We start from the raw sequence: 16,297 nt of genomic DNA, 5'->3' as shown, positions 1-16,297 counted from the left end.
AGTTCAATATTAAACTTGAATGGACGTAAAATAGGAAGGAGTATAAACTGATGGATATCAAATTGACAAATCTATATAAATCAAGGAGGGATGGAAAATAGACATCCTAGGGAAGTCATACGCTTGCTTTTTGTCTTTACAAATAATAATAAAAAAAAGAATTTAATTTTTAAAACTGGTAATTTACGCATACATAAAATACAACGGGCGTGTCCCCAGGAAAAAGATTATTATTATTGAGCGTCATTAACCGTATTTTCTTTGAAAGAAATGGTTCCTCACTATAAAAGCCTGTTGATGCCCGTTAGTCAAGTATCAGTTCTTCGTTGCGACTTAGCACATTAACAAACAAGAAAACAAAATGAAGGTACTGAATTCATTTTACAGGAAATTACTTTAAGTTGAACATTGAATTATTTAAATGTTTAAATCGATTTTATTTTCTTTAGGTCATTATTACGTTTGCCTGCTTGGCTTTGGCTGTATCTGGAGAGCAAAAATCCTTCTCCTCCTTCACTGGACATGGTGCTACCTACGGCTACAACCATGGACACCATGGTGCTCCATCTTACCCACAACAAGCTCCAACACATCCTAAGCCAACCCCAGCTGCAGCTCCAGCTTACCCTGCCCATCCCCCAGCATACCCTAAGCCTGCTCCTTACCATCCCGCTCCAGCTTATGCTCCCTACAAGCCTGCTCCAGCATATGCTCCTTACAAGCCCGCTCCATACCAGCCTGCTCCATACAAGCAACCTGCTTATGCTCATGAAAAGCCCAAGCACAATTGCACCGTTCAAGATGTAACTGAATCCGCCGAAGTTTGTACCCCTGCTTTTGAAACTTCCTGCGAAACCGTTGAGTTACCCATTAAGACCATTGTTGACAAAGAGTACTGCTACATTTCCACACGTACTGTCTGTACCGAGTCCATTGAGGAAATCCCCAATGAAATCTGCACCTACAACTACCAAAAGAAATACGAAGATACCACCGCTAAAACCGTTGAAGTCACCTTCAAGAAGGAAACCAACGTTCAAATGGTCACTGTCTGCCAACCTGGATATGGTCATGGATACCAAGCTTATGGACACCAATACTGCAAGGAAGTTGCTCAAGAAACCGCTTACAACGTTCCCGTTGTTACACCCATTGATGTTCCCGTCAAGGTTTCCTACCCTGAACCCATCAAGACCTGTGTCAACAAGCCTATCTCTCTTCCACGCGTTTCCTGCTCTGACATCCAAGAAGAAAAATGTATCAGTGTTCCTGAAATTGAAGAATCCGTTCAAAGCGTCGAAAAGTGCTCTACCAAGCTTGGAGCTCCTTCATGCCAACAAATTGAGTTGTCCCTCCCCAAGCAAGTCTGCATTGAGCTTGTTTATGGTTATGCTCATGACACCAAGGAAGCTGAGACCTATGCTTAATTGCAATATTAAATACCTTGTTTATCTTATTTATTGTTTATATAAAGCAAAAATGTTGTTTTTATAGTATATTTTGTTCTACCTTGCCCAATGTGATAGAGTCAATAAATCAAATTTGAAGAATATTTTGAGTTTTTTCATTAAAAAAAAAAAAAAATAGTCTTAGACTTCCTTAACACATTCCTAATATATGAAAAGATCTTATTCTCTAACATCTTTAAGCTTATTACATTTATAATTGTTTCTGTACATATTGCAACCTTTATTTCTTAGCACCAAATGAAAAATGATACTTTTCAGAGGTAGAGACTTACGAATCCATTTTTTGAATACTTGCGACTTGATTTAATCTCACAATCAAAGACTCCTTACTCGAGTTGGACTCAACAGCTAATTTATACTGAACTCAATAAAATTCTCAGCACATTGATCCTTATATTATAATTATGTATGTAAAATGAGCTCAAAAGACATCTGAGGACAGAAACTGCACTCCATCAGAATATTCAAGTTCTTACGCTTGACATGGACTTGTATACAAAAACTTGAAACTTGACTTGGACTTATATAAGTACCTCTCGAGTTAGCAAATTTTTTCCCCCTTGTTGGACTTTATTTAATAGTTAAGGTATTTTCAAAGCTTAACAAGAAATAATTGGAGTTCCAGAAATCATCGTTCAAAAAACAAATAATGCTGAGCAAAAGTACAAAAATCTGCAGCTGGCAATGAAGACATAGGAATTGTTGGGAATACAGAGTGGTGAAGTGTCCGAATACTCTAACATGAATGGACTTAATATGTACATGCTTTGTCAGCGTTGTCAATAGCTCGTAGGTTGTAGGTTTATTCAATAGATTCTCAATGTTTTCTTCATTAATGTAGGTGGGGTGGAATATATTTAGTATCTACTACCTTCAGATGAATCATCTTCAAGCTCTATATTGCACTCCCTGAGACACTTAACACAGTTACATAATAACCCTTTTGAAATAAAGTGTAGTACATATCATCACAATGATTCATTATAGCCTTCTGAATACTAACAAGATTCTAGTCAACTTTAATCGAAAATACAGATACATTCGTAAAGCAGTTAATTAATTAATTCACATAAAAACAGCATGATCTTAAAAATGGGAATATTGCAACTTTTGGACGCAAAACTTAATTAGAAAATGCTTCAAAATTCACAAATACAAATATAATTTTTGAATTCCCCCCCTGCTTTTTTTAATCATTTCGTTTGTTTTTTCTATTATAATGATGGATGAAGATTCGTTAGATATAGTAAAGGGCTTGACAATCCCATCATTGAGGAAATTGAAAAAAAATTACATTTATCTTCCTTATCAAAAATAACTGACTACGAAAATATTGGTATCGTGACATCACGAATACTATCACACAGTGAATATAGACAATTTTTAGGTATATATAGTTATAATATATATCAATCAACTCTTTAAACATATGTTGCCCGTCAACAAATAAACAAGCTAGAATGATTTTCCTCAAAATTGAGACTGGATTACACACATTTTTGTATTTTTGACGCGTAATTATCATCAATTTCTATCGACAAATTACTCTGATTAATCTTTTGTGTCCTTGCATATTGCACTTTAAGTATTAGAAATTTATGTATTATATTTTAAAGGATACATATCGGGGCGGAATTAAATATCAGTAATCAAATGCTGACTTTACAGTTTTGCTTATCTCCTTGTGCATCTCCACTTATCCCAGACATTTGAATATAATGCCTTAAATAACCTTAATATGTCTATGAAATATTGGGCTGTATGTTGAAATGATGTAAAGAGATTATGATTTTTTTCCATATTTTTTTTTGAATTAACTCTCCAAAATTATTTAAATAAATAATATATTTATATTTTAAGGTAATTCATTCTTTTGTAACTATAGAATCTTCCGTCTCTATCATTAAAGCAATGATGGACCAAAATAGTGAACCCAAGTCGCATATGATCTTCAAAAGACTTGTATGTGACGCTCTAAATCGTTTCTACGAAGCAATTCAGTTGAAATTCTAATTCAATTACTCGTAGTTTTAAATATAAAGTAATCTTAAATATACTTAAAATTCAAATGTAATTTCAAGTCTTTTTTCGTTCTCTTTTTAAAGGAAAGGCTGAGAAATAAATATTTATTTTATCTCTCAACCTCTCGTCTAAAAATAAATATAAATAAAACTAAAATTATTTGCTCATTAGATTTTAAATGTGGAGTTATTCTTCATTTTGTAATATTAAATTGTTTACAGGTTTATTTCATGTGTTGAAGATAAGAATATTTTATGAGGGCAACTTAAGTCATGCCCAAATATTAAGAAATACATAATTTAATACAAATTTTGAACAAGGAGGTTCTAAATCAAAAAAAAATTTTACAAAAGACTTTTATTTCATTTTTGGCTTCTTAAAATATTATGAAAATATAGCATATTAATTTTGTGAATTGGCGACATTTGGAGTTGTCAAATCTTCCCTTATTTTTTTGATTATCCCAATAGAGCTATGTGGATTTTTAGCCAACCTTACTCCACCGAAAATAAAAAATAAATTGCAGAGCCGTTTTGTGACCTTTTTTTAGAAAAAAAAGGAAAAAATATCTTTTTTACTTTATTTACCATATAATTTTTTTTTTAATAAATAATTTTTCTAATTTAGTTACTGTTTGAACTTTTATTAAAGACCGTCTTATGTTCTTGTTGAAATAATTTCATCAAATGCCGTTTTTCTATAAATTTTTTTCTATTACTAAAATGAACTTTTTAACCCTTTGCAAGAGAACTTGAATTCTCTACACCCCAAATTTGATGAAATTGCTTTAAATCCGTTTAAAATGGATTTTTTAACTAAAAACAGCATTAATTTGATCTGGATACATCTTTCACAATGAATACAACTCTTTGTTTCCTTCAAACATGTATTTTCTAGGAACTATTGGCAATTATTTATCTAGTTTAGTTGAATTTGATTAATTTCTTCACTTTTAACCCGTTTTTTATTGATTTATTTCCGTATTTTCAGTATAAAGTATTTACATTGCTACAAACATAATATCAGCTGTAAATTCAAAGTTAATGAGGCCATTTTTAGTAGCAAATGTTTGTTAACAGTAATTAATATTTCATAGAAGATTTTATCGAAAATGAAATCTAATGTTGTTATGATTAATATGCGTAATTTTAACTATGTCAACTGTGTCAAGGAATAAAATTTCAACAAATATTTATAAACTATATCAAAATGGATGATGTTCACTTACGGATGGTCAAAAAAATTTATCCCCGACTCTCTATGATGTAATTAATACCATTTCGACATGATATTCAGGCCTAGATAATTTAAGGTTTATCCCCCCTCTCCAATGAGGATATCCGGGGTTTTAGGCCTTACCCTCTTCACTATAAGTGGCCATATGGTTTGAAAATGTCCCCTTTGACGATAATTCAATTAATTCTCCCTATAAAAGGAAAGATCTACTTCACAATAGACTTAAATTATATATATCAACTCTTCCAAATTTATGAAATAGTCTACATTATGTAATTAGATCTCCTAGTTACGTAAACTGTAATAAACTCTTTCGAAACAATAAGAAAATATGGTTAATTCCTTTTGCAAAATTCAACACATATTTAAATTGAATAAAAATGAGTAAACTTTTTTAGTTTTAATCAAGGAACCATTTAGAAGATCAGTTTTTAAAAATTGGGAGAGTGTTCATCAAATCATGTTAGTATTATACTTTTTTATTTCGTTATACAAAACAAAGATATTTCTTCAACGCCCATTTCCATATATCGGGCGTGTCTTCGGGAAGAAGATTTTTGAGCGAAACAACAATATCATAGTACATATCCTATTATGTATAAAAGGAGGTTGTTGTGAGATGAACCATATCAGTTGTTCAATTGAGTCCCACAAATAGACATCAATAAATAAAATGAAGGTACAAACATACCTCATTATAAAAATGAACAGCATAATAATGACTAATATAAATATTATATTCCATTTCATTTTCTTTAGGTTTTCATCACTATTGCCTGCTTGGCTTTGACTGTATCTGGAGAACAAAAATCCTTCTCCTCATTTTCTGCTCATGGTGCTACCTATGGTTACAACCATGGACACCATGGTGCTCCATCTTACCCACAACAAGCTCCAAAACATCCTAAGCCAACCCCAGCTGCAGCTCCAGCTTACCCTGCCCATCCCCCAGCATACCCTAAGCCTGCTCCTTACCATCCCGCTCCAGCTTATGCTCCCTACAAGCCTGCTCCAGCATATGCTCCTTACAAGCCCGCTCCATACCAGCCTGCTCCATACAAGCAACCTGCTTATGCTCATGAAAAGCCCAAGCACAATTGTACCGTTCAAGATGTAACTGAATCCGCCGAAGTTTGTACCCCTGCTTTTGAAACTTCCTGCGAAACCGTTGAGTTACCTATTAAGACCATTGTTGACAAAGAGTACTGCTACATTTCCACACGTACTGTCTGTACCGAGTCCATTGAGGAAATCCCCAATGAGATCTGCACCTACAACTACCAAAAGAGATATCAAGACACCACCGCTAAAACCGTTGAAGTCACCTTCAAGAAGGAAACCAACGTTCAAATGGTCACTGTCTGCCAACCTGGATACGGTCATGGATACCAAGCTTATGGACACCAATACTGCAAGGAAGTTGCTCAAGAAACCGCTTACAACGTTCCCGTTGTTACACCCATTGATGTTCCCGTCAAGGTTTCCTACCCTGAACCCATCAAGACCTGTGTCAACAAGCCAATCTCTCTTCCACGCGTTTCCTGCTCCGACATCCAGGAAGAAAAATGTATCACTGTTCCTGAAATTGAAGAATCTGTTCAAACCATCGAAAAATGCTCTACCAAGCTTGGAGCTCCTTCATGCCAACAAATTGAGTTGTCCCTCCCCAAGCAAGTCTGCATTGAGCTTGTTTATGGTTATGCTCATGACACCAAGGAAGCTGAGACCTATGCTTAAGTGCAATCTTTAAATAAATTGTTTATCTTATTTATTGTTTATATAAAGCAAAAATGTTGTTTTTATAGTATATTTTGTTCTACCTTGCCCAATGTGATAGAGTCAATAAATCAAATTTGAAGAATATTTTGAGTTTTTTCATTTTTTTTTAAACAAATAGTCTTAGACCTTCTTAACACATGTTTAATAAAAATTTATTATATAATTCTCCAATATCTTTTAGCTTATATATTTATAATATTATTTCAGGCCATATTGCAATTTATATTTCTTAGCACCTAATGAAAATTGATTCTTCTCTGAGAACCTCTTAAAAACAAATTTTTCTATCACGTTACTTTACATAAAAGTACCATAATGGTTAAAAAATCGGGAATAGTACAACTTTAAGAGGCAATTTATTATTAGAAAATCCTTAAAAATCACAAATAGAACCCTACAACATTTTATTAATTCCTCTGAACCTCTTTGTATCATCTCATATGTCTATTCTATCAATATGATCGAAGAATTGTTGTAGAATCTAAAAATGGGATTGAAAATCATACCATTGAGGAAATTAAATTAAATAATAAATTATAATCAATAAAAGATCTATCTTCCTTAGCACAAAAAGGAAAAAAACGCACTATGTAAATATTGCTATTGTGACTACACGAATACTATCCCATAGTAAATATTAAATGTAAATTGAACAATTTTTAGCTATACATCTTAATAATAGTTCTTTATACTTATGTCAGTAACACAACAACAAAATTGAGTTTGGATAACAGTGTATTAAACTTTTGCTAATCTTTTTGTGCATATCAACTCATCCCAGACATTTTTATATAATGTCTATAATTGATTTAAATAAGTATATGAAATATTAAAAGTAATTTTAACATACAAAATAAACATTATAAAAATATAGTTTAGAATATTTGTTTTGTATTGAGTCACTACACTTAATGATATATTTATATTTTTAAGCTTCTTTATTGTTTGGCAACTACGGAACCTTGTTATGATAAAGCATGAATGGAGAAAAAAATGGACTTTGGGTAGAATATAATCTTGTAAATACTTGTATATTACCGACTGAATCGCTTCCATGATAAATGTCCAAAATATCGAATATTATTTTTCCAAATTTGGAGGCCCCAAATGTTTCCTCATTTTTGTCAATACTCCCGTAGAACCATTAATTATTTTAGCCACTCATTTTCCTCCTTATAATTAGAAACACCCTTTTGTGAGCTTTTTTTGGAAGACAAAACTATTTTTTTTTAGTTTATTTACAATATGTAGCAAAATATTCAAGACAATATTTTTGTTATATTTATTATTTAAACTTTTTTTAAAAGACTTCTTGTGCCATTTTCAAATAATTTCATGTAATTACATTTTTTAAGAATAATTTTTCTATTAATAAAATTGCTCTTTTGAAAAGAAGGTCACTCATTCACCCCCTTTTCCCCTGATCCCTATGACGTCATTTATGCCATTATATTCAGGGCTATGTAATTTTATGTTGACTTCCCTCTAACAATCAACGAGGATACCCATTGACTTAAAACTTACTTACTCCCCATCTCCAAGGTGATCACATGTTAGATGAATGTCCCTGAGACCAGTATTTTCCAATCTTTCAAATATAGCGGCCCATTTTTGAACAAGCAATCAGCGACGACGCCAGTTTTTAAAGTATCTTATATGTAAAATTCTTTTTTTTTGTACAAGAAACTACCATATATTGCGATTATGAATTGTATATTAATTAATTATTTGTGAAGTAGTATTGTATGAATTATTTACTTACGAAGAAACAATCCGGTAACCATGATGATTGAAATCATTAAGAAGACTCCTCAAACACTCCATAATGAATTGTTGATGCTATTGAGATAAGAATTATCTTGCCTCCAACCTATTCCACCAGACAGCCTGGACAACCATTGACGCAGTATTATAAATATTCTTCAGCAAATTCTCACCACTTAATGAAAAAAAAAAAGAAATCCCTGATGCTGACATCTAGATCTAGTCTTAAATTGGCTAATTTGGCGATACGGGTGGGAGAAACGATAACAGTGGTGCAACCTAAATAAAACAGAAACCAAATATGTTCACCGTTCAATAATGCCTCAGACGTTTTGTCGTATGACTCGGGGAACATTAAATTTATTGTCATATTAGCAGCGGTCATAATATATTTTTCACCGTCTTGCAAATATTATTTACATTCGTCTCAAAATCAATTATCAGCACTTTGTTATTGGTTTCGTGACCCCATTAGGGGCAAAGGAGTCCAAATATTGTGAGTCACTACCTTAGACGTTAACTCTATGAATTTGAACATATTGGATTTACTTAAAATTAGAATTTATAAAATTATATTAAACATTCAAAATTCATGAGATTGCTTATATTTATGGGTTGAAATACTGTAAATAGAGCTTCTAATTAAGCAACACAGTCATAAATTCATTCAAAACAATAAGTCAACATGTTTAATTCATTCTACAAAATTCAACACATATTTAAATTGTATCAAAATACTAAAAAAAAACAATTAATTAGTTTTAAATCAAGGACCCATATAGGAGATCAGCTTTTAAAAATTGTAATAGTGTTCATCAAATCTTGTTATTATATTTGTTGATTTGATAGACATACTAAACAAAACCACGCCCATTTCCACATATCGGGCGTGTCTTCGGGAAGAAAATTTTGAGGAAAATAAAAATATTGTACTACATATCGCATATTGTATAAAAGGAGGTTGTTGTGAGATGAACCATATCAGTTGTTCAATTGAGTCCCACAAATAGACATCAATAAATAAAATGAAGGTACAAACATACCTCATTATAAAAATGAACAGCATAATAATGACTAATATAAATATTATATTCCATTTCATTTTCTTTAGGTTTTCATTACTATTGCCTGCTTGGCTTTGGCTGTATCTGGAGAACAAAAATCCTTCTCCTCCTTTTCTGGACATGGTGCTACCTATGGTTACAACCATGGACACCATGGTGCTCCATCTTACCCACAACAAGCTCCAGCTCACACTACACCAGCTCCAACTCATCCTAAACCAACCCCAGCTGCTGCTCCAGCTTACCCTCCCCATCCCCCAGCATACCCTAAGCCTGCTCCTTACCATCCCGCTCCAGCTTATGCTCCCTACAAGCCTGCTCCAGCTTATGCTCCATATAAGCCTGCTCCAGCATATGCTCCTTACAAGCCTGCTCCATACCAGCCTGCTCCATACAAGCAACCTGCTTATGCTCATGAAAAGCCCAAGCACAATTGTACCGTTCAAGATGTAACTGAATCCGCCGAAGTTTGTACCCCTGCTTTTGAAACTTCCTGCGAAACCGTTGAGTTACCTATTAAGACCATTGTTGACAAAGAGTACTGCTACATTTCCACACGTACTGTCTGTACCGAGTCCATTGAGGAAATCCCCAATGAGATCTGCACCTACAACTACCAAAAGAGATATCAAGATACCACCGCTAAAACCGTTGAAGTCACCTTCAAGAAGGAAACCAACGTTCAAATGGTCACTGTCTGCCAACCTGGATATGGTCATGGATACCAAGCTTATGGACACCAATACTGCAAGGAAGTTGCTCAAGAAACCGCTTACAACGTTCCCGTTGTTACACCCATTGATGTTCCCGTCAAGGTTTCCTACCCTGAACCCATCAAGACCTGTGTCAACAAGCCTATCTCTCTTCCACGCGTTTCCTGCTCTGACATCCAAGAAGAAAAATGTATCACTGTTCCTGAAATTGAAGAATCCGTTCAAACCATCGAAAAATGCTCTACCAAGCTTGGAGCTCCTTCATGCCAACAAATTGAGTTGTCCCTCCCCAAGCAAGTCTGCATTGAGCTTGTTTATGGTTATGCTCATGACACCAAGGAAGCTGAGACCTATGCTTAATTGCAATCTTTAAATAAATTGTTTATCTTATTTATTGTTTATATAAAGCAAAAATGTTGTTTTTATAGTATATTTTGTTCTACCTTGCCCAATGTGATAGAGTCAATAAATCAAATTTGAAGAATATTTTGAGTTTTTTCATTTTTTTTTAGAACAAATAGTCTTAGACTTTTTTAACACATGTCTTAGAAAATTTATTATTTAATTCTCCAATATCTTTTAGCTTATATATTTATAATATTATTTCAGGCCATATTGCAATTTATATTTCTGAGCACCTAATGAAAAATGATGCCTGGTGGAGACATGGATTGTTACTCAAAACATATAAATCACCTTGAGAAGATAAGTTCAACATAATGAAGGGATTAATAATCCCACTGTTGAAAATTTTTAAGAAATTTATCAATTTTCATTAGCAAAAATAACTGACAAGTGACAACGAAAATATTTATATCATGACAACACGTTTACTATCACAACTGAAATATGTATTAATCTTAAACAATTTACATGTAAATTTACTTTAAATATAATACAATCAATTCTTCGTACTTATGTGGCCCGTCAACATAAAATATTTTTGGAATGGTTTTTCTTAAAATCAAAATCCGAAAATCAAATGACAAATTTAAAGATTTGCTTATCTTTTGTACATCTCGACTCCTCACAGACATTTGAATACAAAGCCGATAATTGACCTAAATAAGCCTGTGAAATATTGGTTTGTATGTTTAAATAGTTTAAAAAGATATGGATTTTTAGAATATTTGTTTTTTATTTACATAATACCTACAATTAATGATATATTTATATTTTTAAGCTTCTTCATAGTTTTACAATTACGCTATCTTCCGTTTTTTGATAAAAACAAGGGTGGAGAAAATTTAGGACCCTGGTTTTCAACTGATCTTGTAAATACTTGCATATCACAGATTGAATCACTTCTATTAAAAATGCCCAAATATAAAATTTCAATTTTCCGAACTACCCAAATTTGGAGGCGCCAAATGTTTCCCCAATCCTTTATTTACTCCCATAGAACCAAGTGGTTTATTTAATTATACATATTTCACCTTAAAATGAGAAAAAAAACCTTTTTTTGACTTTTTTTTAGAAGACATAATTATTTTTTACTTAATATGTATATATATAAAGGAGAATGTGTTTGTACATGTCCTTTATACGTTCCCACACCGTAGAACATAGGAGGCTGAAATTTGGCATGGGCCCCTCTTTTGAGCTTGGACAGGCTAAAACGGGGTGTCATTTTTTTTTTTTTTGGGGGGGTAATGCTATACCCAGAACACAAAAACTGTTTTTTGCAGCTCAAGGAGACTAGATAGTCGCTTGAATTATTTATCAAAAAGATTTTAATTTAAATTTTTCCCCCCAGTTTTTCATCAAACGTCAATTTTCAATTTTTTTAAAAGAAATGCAACGAAACGATACATTTCGGCTATAAAAGCAACCAATTATATAGCTATTGGGTAGTACTTTCAATATCCGGAACATTTTATTAGATAATGTTTGCAATAATTGTAAAAATGAACCAGTTATCGAGGGTTATTTTTTCGACAACATTATTTTTCATAACTTTTTTGTTCTTGCAAGTATGATTTTTTTTTGGTAGGTTTGTGTTCCTCTTTGCAATTTCGATAAATCCTATCAAGAACTTTTTTTTATAAAAATAGCACAAAAAAGTTTTTTGCAATTCTTTTTACGAATTTCGATTTGGGAATTTTTTGAAGTAAATTTAAAATAGATTTCTCATCTAGACAATTTTGTACATACATATATATTAGAATGTTTTTTGAAGTTCATAAAACTTTTTTTTTTAATATTCATCTCATTCTTCAAGTCGCAATAATATGAGTTTTTTTTTTGTTTTTTTTGAGAGTGATGGAGTTGCTATTTTCCTTACTTCACCTGGTTTATATAGTGTGAAGAATCCAAGAAAAATAGAATAAGAGTCATCAGGATCTTTTTTTTGGACAACAACGAACATTCATATTATAATCATTAGTATATATAGAAGTATTTTTGAATATTTCTTAATTTTCTTAATTAATTTGACTATTTTCAAGTGAATTCCCTCTCCCTCCTTGGCCCGACCAACCCCGGTAATCCTTAGCTAGTCTACAATAAAATGTAAAATGTTAAAAAAAATGTTTTCATTGTATATATTAGTTAAAAAGATTTTTAAAGCCTCCTTTTGCCTTTCTCAAATAATTTCATCTCTTGACGTTTTTTTTTAGAATTTTCTTTATATTACTAAAATTAACTCTTTTCAAGAAAAAGTAACTCATTTTTATATTTTTGTTCCTTATGACGTCATTTATGCCATTTTGGCATGATATTAAGCTATACCTAATGTTAAAGTGAATTTTCTCTTCTCTAACAATGATAATGATAGCCGGAGATTTAGGACTTACACCCCTCAAGGTAATCATATGATTCGTCAATTTTTCCTTAGACTAGTGGGTCTCAACTTTTCAAATATATACGTATATCCGTTTTAAAACAAGCAATCAGTAAACGACATAATGTATATGTATCTTACATATGCATTCTTTTTTGTACAAAAACTGCTACATATTATGATTATGAATTGTACATTAATTAATTATTTGTAAAGTACCTTTGCGTAAATTCTTCATCGAAGAAGAAAATCATGCAGTCACTATGAAGTTTGAAGGCATTAAGAGGACTCCTCAAACGCTCCATACGGAGTTGTTGATGCTATTGAGACAATAATTGCTCTCCTTAAACCTCTTTGACCTCTGTCGAGGAGCCTTGACCACCATGGACACAGTATTCTAATAATTCTTACAAAAACTGACCATTGATCAATGAAAAAATTAGCCCAGATGCTCCCAAACTTATCTAATGTAGTCTGAAACTAGATTCTTCCACCTTGACCACCATTGACACCGTTATATTAATATTGCTATGCAAACTCTAACCAGTTGATCTAGATCTAATCTGAAATGAGCTAATTAAGCAATACGGGTGGGAGGAACAACAGCGGTGGTTACAAAAAAAAAATAGAAACCAAAGATGTTCAATACCGCCTCAAACATTGTGTTGAGTGACATAGGGACCATTCGTGTTATAGTAGGAACTGAACTGCCTTAATATGCTATTCCTTGTGTATATATATAATATTCACATTAACCTCAAAATTAATTATAACCCCCAGAATATTGGCGACATGACCATATTTGGGATCGAAGCCCACATATTAGGAATGACTTCCGTAAAAGATAACTATATGTATTCCCATTCATAAGAGGAAAGATCTACTTCAAACTAGAATTTATAAAATTATATTAAATATTCAAAATTTATGAGATAGCTTACATTTATAGTTTGAAATTCTATAATTAGAGCTCCTAGTTACATACAGGATATTGTAATAAAAATCCTTTAGACCAATAAGACAAGATTTTCAATTCATTCAACAAATATTTAAACTGAATAAAATTGAGTAAACTGAATAAAATTGAGTAAACTGAATAAAATTGAGTAAACTGAATAAAATTGAGTAAACTGAATAAAATTGAGTAAACTGAATAAAATTGAGTATACTTAATAAATTTTTAATCCAGGAAACATTTAAAATATCATCTTTTAAAAATTAAAATAGTGTTCATCAAATCTTGTTATTATTTTACATTTTTGCTTCGTTGTACGTAACAAAAATATTTCTTCAACGCCCATTTCCACATAACAGGCGTGTCTTAGGGAAGAAGATTTTTGAGCGAAACAACAATATCATAGTACATATCCTATTATGTATAAAAGGAGGTTGTTGTGAGATGAACCATATCAGTTGTTCAATTGAGTCCCACAAATAGACATCAATAAATAAAATGAAGGTACAAACATACTTCATTATAAAAATGAACAGCATAATAATGACTAATATAAATATTATATTCCATTTCATTTTCTTTAGGTTTTCATCACTATTGCCTGCTTGGCTTTGTCTGTATCTGGAGAACAAAAATCCTTCTCCTCATTTTCTGCTCATGGTGCTACCTATGGTTACAACCATGGACACCATGGTGCTCCATCTTACCCACAACAAGCTCCAAAACATCCTAAGCCAACCCCAGCTGCAGCTCCAGCTTACCCTGCCCATCCCCCAGCATACCCTAAGCCTGCTCCTTACCATCCCGCTCCAGCTTATGCTCCATACAAGCCTGCTCCAGCATATAAGCCTGCTCCAGCATTATGCAAAGCCTGCTCCATACCAGCCTGCTCCATACAAGCAACCTGCTTATGCTCATGAAAAGCCCAAGCACAATTGTACCGTTCAAGATGTAACTGAATCCGCCGAAGTTTGTACCCCTGCTTTTGAAACTTCCTGCGAAACCGTTGAGTTACCTATTAAGACCATTGTTGACAAAGAGTACTGCTACATTTCCACACGTACTGTCTGTACCGAGTCCATTGAGGAAATCCCCAATGAGATCTGCACCTACAACTACCAAAAGAGATATCAAGACACCACTGCTAAAACTGTTGAAGTCACCTTCAAGAAGGAAACCAACGTTCAAATGGTCACTGTCTGCCAACCTGGATATGGTCATGGATACCAAGCTTATGGACACCAATACTGCAAGGAAGTTGCTCAAGAAACCGCTTACAACGTTCCCGTTGTTACACCCATTGATGTTCCCGTCAAGGTTTCCTACCCTGAACCCATCAAGACCTGTGTCAACAAGCCTATCTCTCTTCCACGCGTTTCCTGCTCTGACATCCAAGAAGAAAAATGTATCAGTGTTCCTGAAATTGAAGAATCCGTTCAAACCGTCGAAAAATGCTCTACCAAGCTTGGAGCTCCTTCATGCCAACAAATTGAGTTGTCCCTCCCCAAGCAAGTCTGCATTGAGCTTGTTTATGGTTATGCTCATGACACCAAGGAAGCTGAGACCTATGCTTAAGTGCAATCTTTAAATAAATTGTTTATCTTATTTATTGTTTATATAAAGCAAAAATGTTGTTTTTATAGTATATTTTGTTCTACCTTGCCCAATGTGATAGAGTCAATAAATCAAATTTGAAGAATATTTTGAGTTTTTTCATTTTTTTTTTAGAACAAATAGTCTTAGACTTTTTTAACACATGTCTTAGAAAATTTATTATTTAATTCTCCAATATCTTTTAGCTTATATATTTATAATATTATTTCAGGCCATATTGCAATTTATATTTCTGAGCACCTAATGAAAAATGATGCCTGGTGGAGACATGGATTGTTACTCAAAACATATAAATCACCTTGAGAAGATAAGTTCAACATAATGAAGGGATTAATAATCCCACTGTTGAAAATTTTTAAGAAATTTATCAATTTTCATTAGCAAAAATAACTGACAAGTGACAACGAAAATATTTATATCATGACAACACGTTTACTATCACAACTGAAATATGTATTAATCTTAAACAATTTACATGTAAATTTACTTTAAATATAATACAATCAATTCTTCGTACTTATGTGGCCCGTCAACATAAAATATTTTTGGAATGGTTTTTCTTAAAATCAAAATCCGAAAATCAAATGACAAATTTAAACATTTGCTTATCTTTTTGTACATCTCGACTCCTCACAGACATTTGAATACAAAGCCGATAATTGACCTAAATAAGCCTGTGAAATATTGGTTTGTATGTTTAAATAGTTTAAAAAGATATGGATTTTTAGAATATTTGTTTTTTATTTACATAATACCTACACTTAATGATATATTTATATTTTTAAGCTTCTTCATAGTTTTACAATTACGCTATCTTCCGTTTTTTGATAAAAACAAGGGTGGAGAAAATTTAGGACCCTGGTTTGCAAGTGATCTTGTAAATACTTGCATATCACAGA

At 32.6% G+C, this 16,297-nt stretch overlaps 4 protein-coding genes across 4 annotated transcripts; all 4 read left to right on the top strand.

Moving 5' to 3' along the window:
- Window positions 1-223: 223 nt before the first annotated feature.
- LOC121123164 (uncharacterized) lies at window positions 224-1,552 on the top strand. Its single transcript, XM_040718281.2, has 2 exons — window positions 224-367; window positions 450-1,552. The coding sequence occupies exons 1-2, from the start codon at window positions 362-364 to the stop codon at window positions 1,425-1,427; spliced, it is 984 nt and encodes a 327-aa protein (XP_040574215.1). The 5' UTR covers window positions 224-361; the 3' UTR covers window positions 1,428-1,552.
- Window positions 1,553-5,337: 3,785 nt separating this feature from the next.
- Window positions 5,338-6,590, top strand: LOC121123539 (uncharacterized). The gene is made up of 2 exons (XM_040718664.2): window positions 5,338-5,406; window positions 5,487-6,590. The coding sequence occupies exons 1-2, from the start codon at window positions 5,401-5,403 to the stop codon at window positions 6,462-6,464; spliced, it is 984 nt and encodes a 327-aa protein (XP_040574598.1). The 5' UTR covers window positions 5,338-5,400; the 3' UTR covers window positions 6,465-6,590.
- A 2,652-nt stretch (window positions 6,591-9,242) lies between these two features.
- On the top strand, window positions 9,243-10,533 carry LOC121123536 (uncharacterized). The gene is made up of 2 exons (XM_040718661.2): window positions 9,243-9,301; window positions 9,382-10,533. Exons 1-2 carry the CDS (start codon window positions 9,296-9,298, stop codon window positions 10,405-10,407), a joined length of 1,032 nt encoding a protein of 343 aa, XP_040574595.1. The 5' UTR covers window positions 9,243-9,295; the 3' UTR covers window positions 10,408-10,533.
- Window positions 10,534-14,207: 3,674 nt separating this feature from the next.
- On the top strand, window positions 14,208-15,485 carry LOC139904722 (uncharacterized). Its single transcript, XM_071890496.1, is given in 3 exon segments — window positions 14,208-14,288; window positions 14,369-14,647; window positions 14,649-15,485. Coding segments are annotated over 3 exon segments (996 nt in total). The 5' UTR covers window positions 14,208-14,282; the 3' UTR covers window positions 15,360-15,485.
- Window positions 15,486-16,297: the final 812 nt, after the last annotated feature.

The sequence above is a fragment of the Lepeophtheirus salmonis genome, chromosome 8, assembly GCF_016086655.4.
Source record: "Lepeophtheirus salmonis chromosome 8, UVic_Lsal_1.4, whole genome shotgun sequence".
Classification (NCBI taxonomy): Eukaryota; Metazoa; Arthropoda; class Copepoda; order Siphonostomatoida; family Caligidae; genus Lepeophtheirus; species Lepeophtheirus salmonis.
This window is presented reverse-complemented; position numbering and strand designations above follow the sequence as displayed.